Here is a 14,408-nt window from a genome sequence, read left to right on the forward strand (position 1 = left end):
GTTATGATAGGAAACTTAAATTCAAACTGCCTTAGGCTGAGTCACTTGTCTGTCCCTAAGAGTCAGGGGTAGATCAGCTCCATGCAGCACCCAATGTCTGCATAAAGGACCCAGTTTATGGCTTCTCCCTCTAGCCACTCCTAGAGGCAGTGATTAACTACACGGGCTTAGTAGGGAGTATGTGGCTGGAAGGGAGGCCTTGAGTCTGTGGTCTTAGAGCATCCTGTATGAAATTGAAAAACGTCCGTATCAAATAACAGAGAAACCTACTGAATATTACAGGGAGGTAGAGGGGACTAAAGACCTCCCAAGTCACCCTTGGTGCCACCCCAGTAACATATTTAATTCAAGGGGGAAGCAAAGGCCCAGTAGGACTGACTGCTGGTGGCCCAGCCACGGTCCAAAACAAGCCCTAGGGAGGGCCTAACCACACATCCTAATTATTAGTCTCTGCACAGAGATCTGTTTAGTTTATCCAAAGCCCCAGCGGAAGACACATAAAGTAGTATTGCCTCTGTTCCATGTTTTGTCCTGTATAATGTCCAGATGCAAGTCTTGTGGGAGAAACATGATGAGTCAGTTTCACAGTCCCTGGCTTTGATCTTTATGCCGTAGTAAAGGTGTCACTGGCCTTTCTGGGGTGGAGAATGATGTTCTTTCACAGACTATCAAATTACTGCTCATTTTCCAATGAATATTCTCTCAGGGCCTTGCTTTCTTCTTACCTGCCCACACCAGTGTTGCCAGGGAGATTGCTGGTGGCGAAGGTGAAAATGGTCAGGCAATGTCATTGGAACTCGGTCTGTCTCTCTCATTCCATTAGCCCAGTTCTTTTATCCAGAAAGATTTCAGTGCACTGGGGAAATAAGGAGAATAAGATCTCAGGCACTCACTCACACGGAAGAGACATGCATGCTTGAGTTTGCTCATTTGCACCCATCTGTCTCCAGTCTTGTTTCCTTCACTCTGAGCATCTGCACTCCAAGAAGGCATGAACTTTTTCTTTCACTTCCTTTCTTCTATGGGTGATGATCTGACATCACTCTGAGGAGGCCGAAAGTCGCTGAGTATAAAAATCGTCAATCCCATCCGGCTTAGGCAGAAGGTAGGGGGCTCGATGGGTACCCAGGAGCTCTGGAGGTAGGAGATGCCTAGGGAACCTGTTCTACCTGAGGGCTCTGTGTCGCTGCCTTTGTATACTGGAAGGCACCATGGATGTCACTTTTCCTCTGGAGTCTCCTTCACCATTTCCTCTCTAGGAGGATGGAAGGTGGGAGTGGGGTTGGCTATGGAGGTTGTAACGGGGAAGAAGGTCACCTGGGGTCTATCGAGGGCTGAGTCTGCTCACTGCTGTGTCCAGAGGGCATAGGAGAAGCCCTCTGGAGTAGGGCAGAAGGGTCCAACTGTGCCACGGGTCTAACTGTGCCAGCCGCAGAGCAAGCCGCGGTCTCAGGCTGCAGCCCTAGCCGAGGGCAGGCTGGTGCAGCGAGCCGCCTGGGGGCCTAAGGGCGCTGGCGGGGGCCGGTGGGTAGGAGTAGGGGTCCCCAAATGCCTTCATCTCAGCCCATCCTTCTCCACCGAAACATAAAGCAGGTTGACGAGATCGCCTCCTCGCCCGCTCAGTCCTGAAGTGTCCAAAGATGAAATTATGCCGAAATTCTCCCTGTCTCTGAGGGGAAGCGCCGGCACTGAGGAACCGGGTCCACAAAGGCTGTGCGTGAAGGGGCTTCTGACTTGTCCCCCGGCCCCGGCGTCGCTTCTCTCTCCCAGGGCTGCGGCTGCTGCCTGGCGGGCGCAAGTCGGGCGGCGGTGCGCTGGGGGTGCGCTTACATAACCGCTCGCCGCGTCCTGCTTTCTCGCGCGCTCCTGCACCGTGGGGTGGCGGAGCCGGGGGACTGGATGGAACCCGGGCCGCCCCCGCGGGGAGAGGAGCGCGAGCGGCCGCGGGAGGAGGGCGCCCGAGGCGGCAGGGGAGGTTAAGGTCAGTGGGTGTGAAGCGCCGGCTCCACACCCCCTCCCCCCCGGTCCCCTCCTTCCCTTCCTCTCCGTCCCCCTCTGACGTCTGGAGCTGGCAGCTCGGCCGGTTCCGCATTCCCGACCCCTCCCCGCCGCCCAGGGGCCGCTATATAGCCGGGGCTGATGCAACCCGTCCCGCCGCCCGCCACAGCCTGCGGGAGGGACGCTCGGCGGCCGCGACGGGGGGCGCTGGCGGCAGGGCTGGCGCCGCGGCGGCTCCCGGGCCGGGACGGGCCTGGGCACCGGGCGGAGCTCCGCGGCCGGGCGGCAGCGGCGCGGAGCGGGCACGGCGCCTGCAGCCGGGCCCCGGCCCCGGGGGCGCCGCCTCCGCCGGCAGCTTCTGCACGGTGGGTGCGAGGGCGCGCGCTGGGGGCTCCGGGCGGGGCGGGGCGGGGCGCGGGCACCTGGGACAGCCGCCCCCGCGCGGGCGGAGTGCGAGGAGGAGCCCCAGCCCAGCCCCGCCGGGAGGGTCCCGCAGCCCTAGGACCCCGAGCTTTCTCCGCGCGGGGCGCTGCAGCCGGGCCCCTCCCACGAGGCTCCGGGTAGCCGGAGGCTTCCTTTTGGTTCCCGCCCCAGGACGGGAGGCTCTGTCCGCTCCCTGGGCAGCCGGGCGCTCCCTCCTTCTCCCTCCCGCGCTCTCCTCCCCCGTCCGTTTGCAAGGAGGTGCTCTCCTCGGGCGGCGGGGAAGGTGGGGTGAGTGGGGAGAAAACTGCCCGCGGAGATGGGCCGTGCGGGTGGAGATGGAGGGTGAAGGGCCAGGGAGGTGCGGGGTTGGGGTGGGGGTTCGATTGTGGAGGGATGACTAGGACCTGCTGGCAGGGAGGAAGCGCGACCCCCGGAGGACCTGGTCCCGGAGGCGGGTATTGAGAAGGGCTTGGGATTTCCATGCAATGAAGGCAGCTTCTCCCATGGCCATTGCTCTGGGGCTCTGGGCTGGGAGGGGATCTAGGGGTGACTAGGGTCCCCTTTGGGCTCTCCTGTCTTCCACGCCAGGTTATATAAAGAGGCAAGCAGGCTCCTGTAGGTAACCAGCCTCTCCCTTGTCCAGCCCAGCTTAGAAGGCTCTCCTCTGCTCCTCCCCTCAAAGGAGGTTGTCGGGAGGTAGGGGGACAGTGGAGGCTGGGGGGAAGGTGTGGGGGTGGGCTTTCTTCCTGGACCCCTGGACCCTGGGGTGGCAGAGCCAGGCTTTGCCTGGGTCACTGGGAGGAGCAGGGAAGATGGGGAGGTTGGGGAAGATGGGAGGTCCTGGCTCTTTTGCATGGATGGAGAGGCTGGTGGAAGGAGACATCAACCGACCCCTTAGGTCATCTCCAGTTGCAAGATTGCTTGGCCTTTGCCCAGGGTGCTGCCCTCCCTATTGGCATCTAGGGCATGGGGCTATGGCCTGACCACATGTGCTCAGGGCAAATGTGCTCAGGCCTGTATCTCAGAAAGGGCTTGCAGCCTGCTTAGGTGTGTGTATCCAGGCTTAAATTTTGGTGAACTCTCCCCAGGGTCTTAATTTGAGGAGCATCAGGAACTGGGAAGTTTGAACCATGTTTGGGTACCTTTGTGCCCAATTGTCCTTTAAGTCCTTGCTAGGAACTGCATTCACATATCTCCCTTCCCCCAACCTCCCTTCCCTGAGGGTTTTAAAAAAACACTTCCCATTGCTTTTACCTCTCCAGCAAATCTGGCTGCAGCTTGGATGGATGGCTTATCTTCCTTTGCAGGTTTCTAGGGGAGCGTTTAACCAGGTATCAGGTGTGAGTGTGGCTCTGATTTTATATAAACCTGAGGATCGAGGAAGAGAAACAAAATCTATTCTCATGCCTCTGGGTGGTTAAGGTTTTGCCTTGTTGAGAGCAGGGAGGATGGATTTCTCAAAGACTCTTCTGTTCCCTACTACTTTGGCTTTGGTTCAGAGCTGCAGGCAGCTCCAGAATCTTCCTGAAGAGCTGGGTGCTGTGTGATTTGAAGGGCTGCAGGAAATCCTGGGTGTGTAGCCCTCAGGCTTTTCTCCTAGGTTGGCTGCAGCCACCTCCAAGGAGATGTGTTGCAAAGTGATGACAGTGCCCCCCAAGTGTTTGGATAAGGGTCTCCCCACTCACCTACTTCTAACTACTGCCTAACTTCTGCAGCTACTAGGGAATGCTCCTCACGACTCCCTGGGTCTGTTGTCTTCTCCCTACCTGTTTGCAGGGTGTATGGGCATCTTTTCCAACCTGCAGAATCCTTGGCAGAAATAGGCTCTCTGGGCCTCTGGTGTTGCAATGGGCTGTCTCTCTCCAGTGTCTGTTTCCAGCTCCACTCTGGAAAGAAAGGGGCCAACGCCGACTCTAGGCCGGCCTGCTCTGTATTCATTCAGCCCCAACTCAACTTGAGCAATCAGAGCCAGGGCTGAGGGCAAGCTACATTCTTTTCTGCCTTTCTGCTGCAGGATGCAGTTTGCTTTTTTTCCATACGAATGAATTATGTTTGAAACCGAAATGGGAGGAAGAAAAAATGGAGTGAGTGTGTATGGGTATGTGTGTGTGCATGCCTATATAGGCAGGGGGAGAGCAGCAGGCACATTATTTTTCCATTTTCCTTTAATTAGGGCTCTGTGGAGGTGTGTTTGAAAACAGAGGGTCTCCTATGCCTTTGAGGAGGGTGAGAACACTGTTTTGGCTGCGTCCTGGGCCATATGCAGCATATGGTGGCCAATGAAGCCGGGCCTGGCTCGTTCTGTTGCTTGTCTTGGCAGTCGGTTCCGTGGCTTGTATTACCAGCTCTGGAACTTAGGGGCTGCCAAGCTCCATGTGCCTGTGTATGTGTGTGTGTATGTGTGCATTTATGTGCACATGTGTTTGTGTATGTGTGTGTGCGCGCGTGTGTGTGTGTGGTTTGGCCTCTTGGAACTCAGCAGAGACAAATGCCTTAGCGACCCAGTCTTGGAATTTTCAGCCTGTGTTTCTTTACTTCTTGCTGGCTGTGGGAGGCCTGGCCAGAGCCCACCATTCTTAGTTGTTGTTGTTTTTAGTCCATTTTCCTGCTGTAGCCCACGGGATTTAGTTGGGGAGCTCCAACTGCAAAGCTTCAGCTGGCCAATGGCATTTTTTTTTTTTCAAAGACCAGGGTGGTTATCACACCTTATGTGTGTGTCTGTGTTAGGTGTTGAACTGTTAACCCCTGCCAGCCACCAAGGACCAGAGCTGGCTTGAAGCAGGAAGGGGAAATAGAAAGCTTGTCCAGTGGCTGAACATTCCCAGCTGCTTCTTGCTGCCTGAGATAAGGATTCCTGGCAGAGATAACTTCATGTGTATTTATTGAGCATCTACATTAGGCAGAGGACAAAGCTCTGTTTATAGGCAAGGCCTTGGAAGCATTTCTCTGGTCTCCAGGGAAGAGCAGGAGTTCCCTGGGGGATGGTTCCAGGTTCCTCTATGGCTGGGATGGCTGCGTAGGATCATGGCTACCAGGGTTCAGTGGCTTCTCCTGAACCCAGCTACCCCTCATTGTCTTCTTCTCAAGCAGTGCAGGATGGACAGATTGAAGGATGCAGAATATGCTGGCTCTCTATCTTGGGGCAGGAATGGAAATCTAGCTCTTGATGGCACCTCATTGCCAGTGTCTATGTAGCCATGTTCTGGCCTACAAGGTGAAGGAGACCTTAGAGGAAACCGAGGCCAAGGGCAGGTGCTGGCCCCACTTCTGCACCTTTGTACCCAGCCCTGACCCGGCACCCTTTGTTTCTATTCTTCAGTTAACTTCCAGGATGCAAGGTGGCCCTGCTCCCTTGGGGTTTAGAGCTGGAAAGTGGGAGAGCAGAGAGTTCACTGGGGATAATCCTCTTCATGGCTGCAGGAAAGAGAAACTAGTCCAGAAGGGACCTTGAGGGGTCATCTGGCACTAGTGCCTCTCCAGGAAGGAAGGCCCTGGTGGCCACACTGACTTCACACTCACTATGTGCAGGCAGTGCTCCAGGTACTTTCCAAGTATTAACTAATTTAATCCTCTTGACAGCCATACAGGGCAAATAACATTGTTATTCTTACTTTACAGCTGAGGAAAGGGAGGCACAGAGAGGTTAGGGAACTTGCCCAAGGGTACTCAGCTAGGAAGGGGCAAAGCTAGGATTCACACTCAGATCATCTGGCTCCCAAACCGCCATTCTTACCCCACCTTCCTTGTGCTCTGCAGAGCTGGGACCGTCTGAAGAGGGCCTTTTGCTGCTCGACCTCACTCTCAGTCTTGGGCCTTCCCCATTGTCTTGCTTCTCGCCTTCTGGATCCCTCGACTTTTGGAAGCTGCTTGACCTACATCATTCAGATTCCAAGAGAGAGGTCATCTTGGGTGACTCCTTAGCTCCAAGAAGAGGCTTGGTGGTTGATTCTCAAAGATTCATGGTACCAGGTACTATGCACCATGATCACTGGCCTGTCACTTTTCTGCCCTTCTCTGTGGACTCCTGGCCACTGCATCCTGTTCTCTCCTGGGAGTGCAAGAGCCCACTTCTCTTGTTGAGTCTCAGTTGCCATTGCCCATGCCCTGCCCTTGACTTACAACCTCTCATTTCTCATGGGGCTTGCCCCTGTAAACTGCCCCCTTTCTTGACTCGTCACTCTCACCTCCACGTTCTCTTGGCACCAAGCCTTGGCCCTTAGGCTGTTTGCACCCATGTGCATACCCATTCCTGTTCCTGATGGCAGCCCAAGCCAGCTGCTGGCCTGGAGGGGAGCTTACCTTCTCAAAGGGGTTTTATAGCCTCCTTTACAGTTTTGTTTCTACAGACAGGAAATTCATGGTGCAGATGCTAAGTTTCTCTTAACCTGTCTCTTTTTATTTACCTGTCTTTGCCATTCTGGATGAAAATGCTGATTATTGGGCACTTTCTAACAAGAATAGCCCTTATAAATTTGACGCATAAAATAAGACTGTTATTTGTTTATAGACACTCCCATTAAAAAAAGGTATTAGGTTGGTGCAAAACTAATCTCAGTTTTTCACCAACCTAATATCTTACAGATTTACAAACAAAAAATGAGAGAAGAAAACAAGAGGAAAAAGCTTAGTAAGTTAACTTTAGCTTTTCTTTTGGCTGAAATGTCTCTTCAAGTTACTATCTCCTGGGAGGGTCTAATTTCTAGACTTGAAATGTTTTGTGGCTTTTCTTCTGCTTGTATAATGCAGTGCCCTAACTGTGTACCCACAGGCCACTGAGGAAGAGTAGAGAGTACAGCTACCAGACTCATTTTTTTTTCCAGTTCTTTCCTCTTGGATCCATCTGGTCCCCATTTTCTTCTAGCTGGCTTTCAGGGAGCTGCCTCATAATCTTAGGATCAACAAGAGCCTAGGGTTCACTGTGACCCTCTGAACCTCACCTGTCTGATTCATGCCTTGCTAGTTAATCTGCCTCTTGGATTTGTGCTTCACCAGTTTTCCTTCATCGGCTGGCTTCCAACTTATTCCTGGTCAGTGTCCCCCATTGCCAAAGTCTTCTTGGATTCTAGGCCTGTATATTGAGGCACAAGCCCCATTTCCCAATGTTGGTGTTCTGCTACCATATAGAGCTTCCTCCTTATTTATGCCCCCTGGTTACTCCTGGAGACACCAAGCATGTTTATCTGCCTTTCAGACCTCCTGGGCCCTGAAGGGAAAAAAAACTCTGGTTTGTCCTCCTGAAGCTTTTAGTGCGTAGTTCTTCTTTTCCTACTAAATTGTTTCCTTATGGAACAACAAGTGTGGGAGATGATTTCACCTCTTGTCATCTTTCCTAGTCTTCCTTGAAGTGGGTAAGTTCCTTCTGGCTGTTACTTGTTCCTTGCTGCTGCCCCCTCCACTGCCCCCCTCCCCCCTTTTATAGATCCCTAAATCACATCAAATTGTTTTATTTTTTGAATCACTAAAGTTGCCTTTCCGCCTTAGATCGTCAGCCAGCTCTTTGCAGTTAATGAGAATCCAATTATGAAAGACAGCTGCTCAGTTCCTCCATCTTCTGCCACCCCCACCCCCGCCACCCCCAACTCCCAGAGATGTTCAGGATGACTTCTCGCTGGTGAATGTCAGCTGTTGTGGTTGTCTCCTAGGAATGGCCTGGCTGAGGGCTTTGTGGTTTGCATCTGAGCAGTTAGGGGCTCTTTTGCATGGGGAGGAAAGAGAGGGGACGTTTGCTTCTATAAAGGAAAGACTAGTGCCTTGTCTCCTGGGTAAGGTGTGTCATTGGGATGGATTCACAGGGGAGCAGGAATGGCAAAATTTATCGGGCCACTGCTCCCAGGGGGTGGCCACCCCTTCAGGGGATTCCACAGTAGCAGAAAATTCATTATATTTTGGGATCATTTGTTAGTGTCTCATTTATACCATCTGTATGAGAATAAACAGAAGCTGCAAGCAGAGCCTATCATTCCTGGAACAGAATGGGGTCTGGCTTCCATCTCCCAGAGATGGAAATACACAGAAGCCTCTGGAGTATTTTTCTTGGGGTCTACTGTGGGAATGAATAACTTGGAGGTGAAATCACAGCCTGATAATGAGCATCTAAGCTTCCAGAGATGGATTCTTACTGCATTTGCCGAATTTTGCTCTGCCGTGAATTTGCTATCTTTTGTTCATTCATTTTTTCACTTATTTCTTACTTCAACAAGTATTATTGATGACCTTTTCTGCACCAGAAATGATGCTAAGCACTGGGGTCACTAGGGCAACAACCAGCCATGACTGCTGCTTACCACCTGGAATCACGGCACTGCTGGCCACGTGGCCACACGGTTTGTTCCAGGCACAGTTGTGCTGCAAGGAATAAGTCTTCCTGCTGGCCCCTTCCCTGTTCTCCCTAGAGGAGGGCAGGGGAGACATGCAGCTCATCCACAGGGCCCTGGAGCAGCCTCCCAGCATGGCAGGCTGCAGCTCTCTCTGCATTGCAGATTCCATTCCAGAGGGTGGAGAGAGGGCTCTCTTGCTGCCACTGGGCTCTACTCCAGCTCAGAGTTGGGGGATCTGAAGACACTGAACACCCACATATGAGAGGTCCCAGGGGCTATTTCTGTGTCTGGGCTCCCATATAGGCTACCATGGAGTTATTCAGGGAACTTCCTAAACCTGGATCTCCAGGGCAGGTGGAGGGTCCTCTGTGTAAGACAATGACTCTCTACTATGGGCTGGTGTCTGAAAGCCCAGCATGAGAAAGTCATTCCTTCTGCTGAAGGCATCATTACCTACTGGACCCCAGGAAGGGAAACAAAAAGGGCAGGGTGAGACAGCTTTGGCCTAAAACCCTGGGACCAGGAGTTGAGCCCTGGCTCTGATCCTCTTCAGCTGTGTGACCTTGGGGAGGCCATTTCACCTCTCTGAGCTTTAGTTTCCTCCTGTCAAATGAGGATGTGGTTTAGATGAGCACAGGGTGTCCTTCAGCTCTAAGACTGTAACTCAATGTGATTGAGTCTCAGATCCTTTTCTGATGGCTCAGGGGACACTGGGTGAAGGAGGGAGAGAAAAGATGTAAGCGGGAAGGGTGCTAAGAGGACTGGGTATGGGAGGTACAGTAGGCAGAGCACAGATAGAGGAGCACAGATAGGCAGAGCACACCACATAAAAATGTTGGGGTGGCCGGGCGCGGTGGCTCAAGCCTGTAATCCCAGCACTTTGGGAGGCCGAGGTGGGTGGATCACGAGGTCAAGAGATCGAGACCATCCTGGTCAACATGGTGAAACCCTGTCTCTACTAAAAATACAAAAAATTAGCTGGGCATGGTGGCGTGTGCCTGTAATCCCAGCTACTCAGGAGGCTGAGGCAGGAGAATTGCCTGAACCCAGGAGGCAGAGGTTGCGGTGAGCCGAGATCGTGCCATTAAACTCCAGACTGGGTAACAAGAGCGAAACTCCATCTCAAAAAAAAAAAAAAAAAAAAATTGGGGCAAGCCAGGAAGCTATGGGCAGACGGCTTTATGGCAGATGCAGCAGGTGTGTTGCAGATGAAATGGCAGGCTCACTTCCCATTCCCAGGCACCTTGCTTTAGACACCCTGCTGTAGACAAAGTGATGGCCAGTGGAAGACTTTGTGCTTGATGGTACAAATTACTCACATGTGTTTCCTCTTAGAGAAATAGAACTTATTGGGAAATAGACTCTGGACTTGGACAGGGAACCAAATTTCACCTTCAAAAGTGAAATGGAGATGGAGAATATGGCTTGCGCTTGTGGCCAAAACAGGTTCACGAATGCCCCTCTCTGGAATGATGTACACCCGGGAAGCTGAATAGGGGCAGGTGGTTGTGGGTCACCCTCCAAGGCCACTCCTGCAGGAGACAGCCTAAGAACCGTGTGGCCATCTGAGTACATGAACTGCCCGACAGAGAAGCATTGTCCAGTGGACAATGATCTTCCCTCTTCTCCCAAATACATCCCACTCCATGGGAAGAGACAGGTAAACATGGAGGGACAGGCCAAAGATTTTCCCTCAGGAGTTCCAAGCCAGTGAGGATCTTGATTTTATGGCCCTGGGCAGAAAGATGAGAAGAGGAAGAAATGATTTCCTTTACAGGACTAGAATCCAAGAGTAGTTTTGTACTAACATGTTACTTATTTATTATTATTATTTTTGAGATGGAGTTTTGCTGTTGTCACCCAGGCTGGAGTGCAATGGCACAATCTCAGCTCACTGCAACCTCTGCCTCCTGGGTTCAAGCAATTCTCCTTCCTTAGCCTCTCGAGTAGCTAGGATTATAGGCATGCACTGCCACGCCTGGCTAATTTTAGTATTTTTTAGTAAAGACAGGGTTTCATCACATTGGCCAGGCTGGTCTTGAACTCCTGACCTCAAGTGATCTGCCCACCTTGGCCTCCTAAAATACTGGGATTATAGGCCTGAGAGGCTGAGCCTGGCCTTAACATGCTACTTATAAAGCTGCTTCAAAGCTAAGACTGTGCACATCTGACCTCCATATTCCTAGTGTCTCCTGGCTCATAGTATGTGGTCAGTAACTGGATGGATGGGTGGGGAGGAGGAGCCCTTTAAGGAACTGACTTTATTGGCAGATCAGCTTTCTTCACTGCCATCTGTGTCTTGAAGTGACCATTTCTTTACCCATGAGCTTCCCCCAGTAAAGGGAGGAAGAATTCCCTTGGTGTTGCCCTGTCTAATTTACATCCTTCGTCCATGTCTGAATGTCTTCCTGTGTATACCTTTTGGGTCTGGCAGAGCCAGAATATGTGTTTGCTTTGAGAATGAAGAGTCCATGGAGGTGGCTGGGCGTGGTGGCACACACCTGTAATCCCAGCATGTTGGGAGGCAGATCACTTAAGGTCAGGAGTTCGAAACCAGCCTGGCCAACATGGTGAAACCTTGTATCTACTAAAAATACAAAAATTATCTGGGTGTGGTGGCAGGTGCCTATAATCCCAGCTACTCCAGAGGCTGAGGTAGGAGAACTGCTTGAACTTGGGAGGCGGAGTTTATAGTGAGCTGAGATTGTGCCACTGCACTCCAGCCTGGGGGGAAAAAAGAGAGACCATGGAGGAATTTTCTGGTACTGGGTTCCACAGGGAAAGGACATGCTAATTAATGCCACCTGCTTTGCCTCAGTCTCTTTCTCATAGATATCTCACACACTCACCTTTAACTTTGATTGGTTTCATCTCCTATTCAGGGTGTCTTAACAAGTATGCAGAATAGGATGTGTGATTGGAGGGGAGGCACCATGCCAGACCAAAAATAGCTTCCTCTGAAACAGGTGCAAAGGTGCTTGAGGTTCTGCTGTTATAATTCACTCTCTTCAGAGACTGTATGCTGCCGTTTACATCCCAGCTCCACCAGTTTTAACTGTGTACAACCTTGAGTGAGTTATCGTTGTAAGCTTGGCTCCTTCCTCTGTGTAATGACCTCTGATCCAGCCTAATAGGGCTGGCGGCAGGATTACCGTGGGGCTGGCACATAGCACATGCTGAATACATGTTGCCGACGACTGGGTCAAGCATTGCCTGCAAAATAAAGGCAGACACTCCTGGTAGTGCCAAGGGTGACCTTGCTGTGAGTGAATTGAGCAACTTTTCCTCTACAACAGGAAGGACTTCACAGCAGGAAAAGCAGCTGGGTGGGAAAGGGATTTGGGGAGCATGGATGAAAGAAGTGACAGTCGTGGCAAGATGAGGGGCATGAGTTCCCCTGGAGCCCCTAACCTTGCTGACTGGCCTGCTCTTTTCCTGCCCACTCCAGGTTGGCCTGCCACTCCTCCTGCTATGATGCCTGGGCAGATCCCAGACCCTTCAGTGACTGCAGGCTCCCTGCCAGGGCTTGGCCCCCTGACTGGACTCCCCAGCTCAGCACTGACCACGGAGGAGCTGAAATACGCTGACATCCGCAACCTCGGGGCCATGATTGCACCCTTGCACTTCCTGGAGGTGAAACTGGGCAAGAGGCCCCAACCCGTGAAAAGTGAGGTGAGCGAGCCTTGTTACCCCTGGCAGATTCCAGGTCTGGCCCTAAACCCACCATGGGACCTTAACCTTACTGGTCAAAGTGTGGTCTGAGGACCATCCTGGGGCTTATCAGAAATGCGGAATCTCAGGCCTCACCCCAGGCCTTCTGAATCAGAATCTGCATCGCAACAAGATCCCCCAGGGATTCATGGACATATTAACGCTTCAGAAGCACTGGGCCAGGGGAGGATGTTCAACCTGTCTCTGGTTCTCCAAGGGGCAGGGCAAGAGTGATAGTAACAGTAATGAATAGCAATATCTCGGCCATCTCTCTGGGTGGTGGAGGACGGGGGGAAAATGGGAATGTGGACATGTTTTAAAAAGCAGACAAGAGAATGCCAATATTAGGTTATCTTTTAAAATTGTTATCATTACTTACATCATGGCCTCCACCCCTCTTGGCCTTTTCTGCAGCTGAACCAGGGAAATTGGAGGAAGAATAGTGTGGCCTCCCTTCCCAAGCAGTTGCCAGAGCTAAGCATGGCCTCAGTCAGCCAGCAGCGTCTGCCTTAGATGGCATTTGCTAGGGACCCACACGTGGAGCACCCACACGTGGCATTTGCAAGGGACCCCCTCCTCAGGTCCCTTGTACCTGCAGCTCTCATGAGCCCTTTTCTCGGGGCACTGATGAGCAGCGGAAGTCCCAGCATGGCTGATGATCCATGCAGGGCATACTACTGGCCACTTGCCCAGGTCTGACCATTGTCTGAAGGCCTGCTCCAGCAAGGTTCCGGCAGGGCCATTTCTTCAGAGGCCTGCTGGAGTAGCTGCACCCTGGAAAGGAGAAGGAGCCAGTGGTGGGAGGTGGGGAAGAGGCTGGGACTCGGAAGGTGTGGGAAACAGCTGAGCATCTGGGAATGGCGGCTGTGCCTGGAGGGAGGGTTCATAGGCAAAGGTGAGCCTGGGTGGACTGGGAGGGCTGAAGCGCTGGCAGTGCTGGAAAGAGGGCCTTCTGCCTGGAGGAGGGTGTCTGGGTACCCACAGGGGAGCGCTGGGATATTAGCAGCTATTTCTCAGCTCCCATTCTCCTGACTCGTGCCTAAAAACTGCAGCGGACTGTTGGGGACTTGGCCATGGTGGCAGACTGGCTGTTTGTGGGCTGTGTCTGGCTCTCAGATGTATTTTGTTTGGCCAGCTCCGTGTTTTTAAAAAAATGCAAACCCACATTTCACTTAAAAATTTTGATCAAAAAATGGGAAGATCTCGTCACCCACTGCCCTGTTCCGGCATGGCAATGGCTAAGTGGGGTGGACAGAGGCACTTCACTGCTTCCTCTCTCCAATGGGACACAGGCCTCTGCACCTCCCTGTTATTCTTGATCCTGCTTATATTGTTGGTTTTGCTTCTGCTACTACCATCTGCCTTCATTTTCCTCTACTGCCTGGTCCCTGTAGCCATTTGTGCTCAAGACGCATGAATGAGGTCCATCATAGGTGCCTACTCAAGACTGTGGATTAGAAGATGCGAGTTGACTGTGATTCTATTCTTGTGAATTGATCTTGTAAAACAAAGTGTTGTCGGAGCCCTTCCCGGCTTATTTAGTATTCTGTCTTCATGATGGAGGGTCCTTTCCTTTTGGCCCTCTGCTCCTCACCTTCCCAGGTCTGTGACTTGAGAGCATCTGTTTCTGGGTCATTCCACAGTAAAATTGCCATTTAGAGCCAGTAGCTGAGCAGTTTCATGGGGGCACTAAGGCTGTGTGTGGGTTGACGAGGAGCCAGGTGTCTTGGGCAGAGGTGGCCAAGCTGGGATTCGCCTGAGGGACTGAGTTACTGCCTCTCTCCTCTGCAAAAGGCACTGGAGGAACTCTTTCCTTTTTTTTTTTTTTGGAAAAGCCACTTTTATTTGGGTTGGGTATTTTTACATTTTACAGCCACCCCCAAACTGGTGGCATCTGCCCTGTACCCGACAGTGATGCGCTGTCCTCACAGGCACCCACAGACGTGCACCATCCAGGCC

The 14,408-nt window shown here is 52.3% G+C and overlaps 1 protein-coding gene across 6 annotated transcripts in view; it reads left to right on the forward strand.

The window, feature by feature from the left end:
* Nucleotides 1-963: 963 nt before the first annotated feature.
* JDP2 (Jun dimerization protein 2) overlaps nt 964-14,408 on the forward strand; it is a 44,584-nt gene continuing 31,139 nt past the window's right edge. The window contains exons 1-3 of one of the 6 annotated variants that reach the window (XM_078335472.1): nt 2,154-2,363; nt 6,178-6,390; nt 12,187-12,410. In XM_078335472.1, coding sequence (XP_078191598.1) covers nt 6,381-6,390; nt 12,187-12,410 — 234 coding nt within the window. In that variant the 5' untranslated portion in view covers nt 2,154-2,363; nt 6,178-6,380. Of the gene's footprint in view, nt 1,106-1,873; nt 1,982-2,153; nt 2,364-2,663; nt 2,710-6,177; nt 6,391-12,186; nt 12,411-14,408 lie in introns of those variants that run through there. The other 5 variants (XM_017977231.5, XM_009006354.5, XM_035261069.3 and 2 more) reach the window with 5 other exon arrangements.

Source organism: Callithrix jacchus, chromosome 8, assembly GCF_049354715.1.
Source record: "Callithrix jacchus isolate 240 chromosome 8, calJac240_pri, whole genome shotgun sequence".
NCBI classification, from domain to species: Eukaryota; Metazoa; Chordata; class Mammalia; order Primates; family Cebidae; genus Callithrix; species Callithrix jacchus.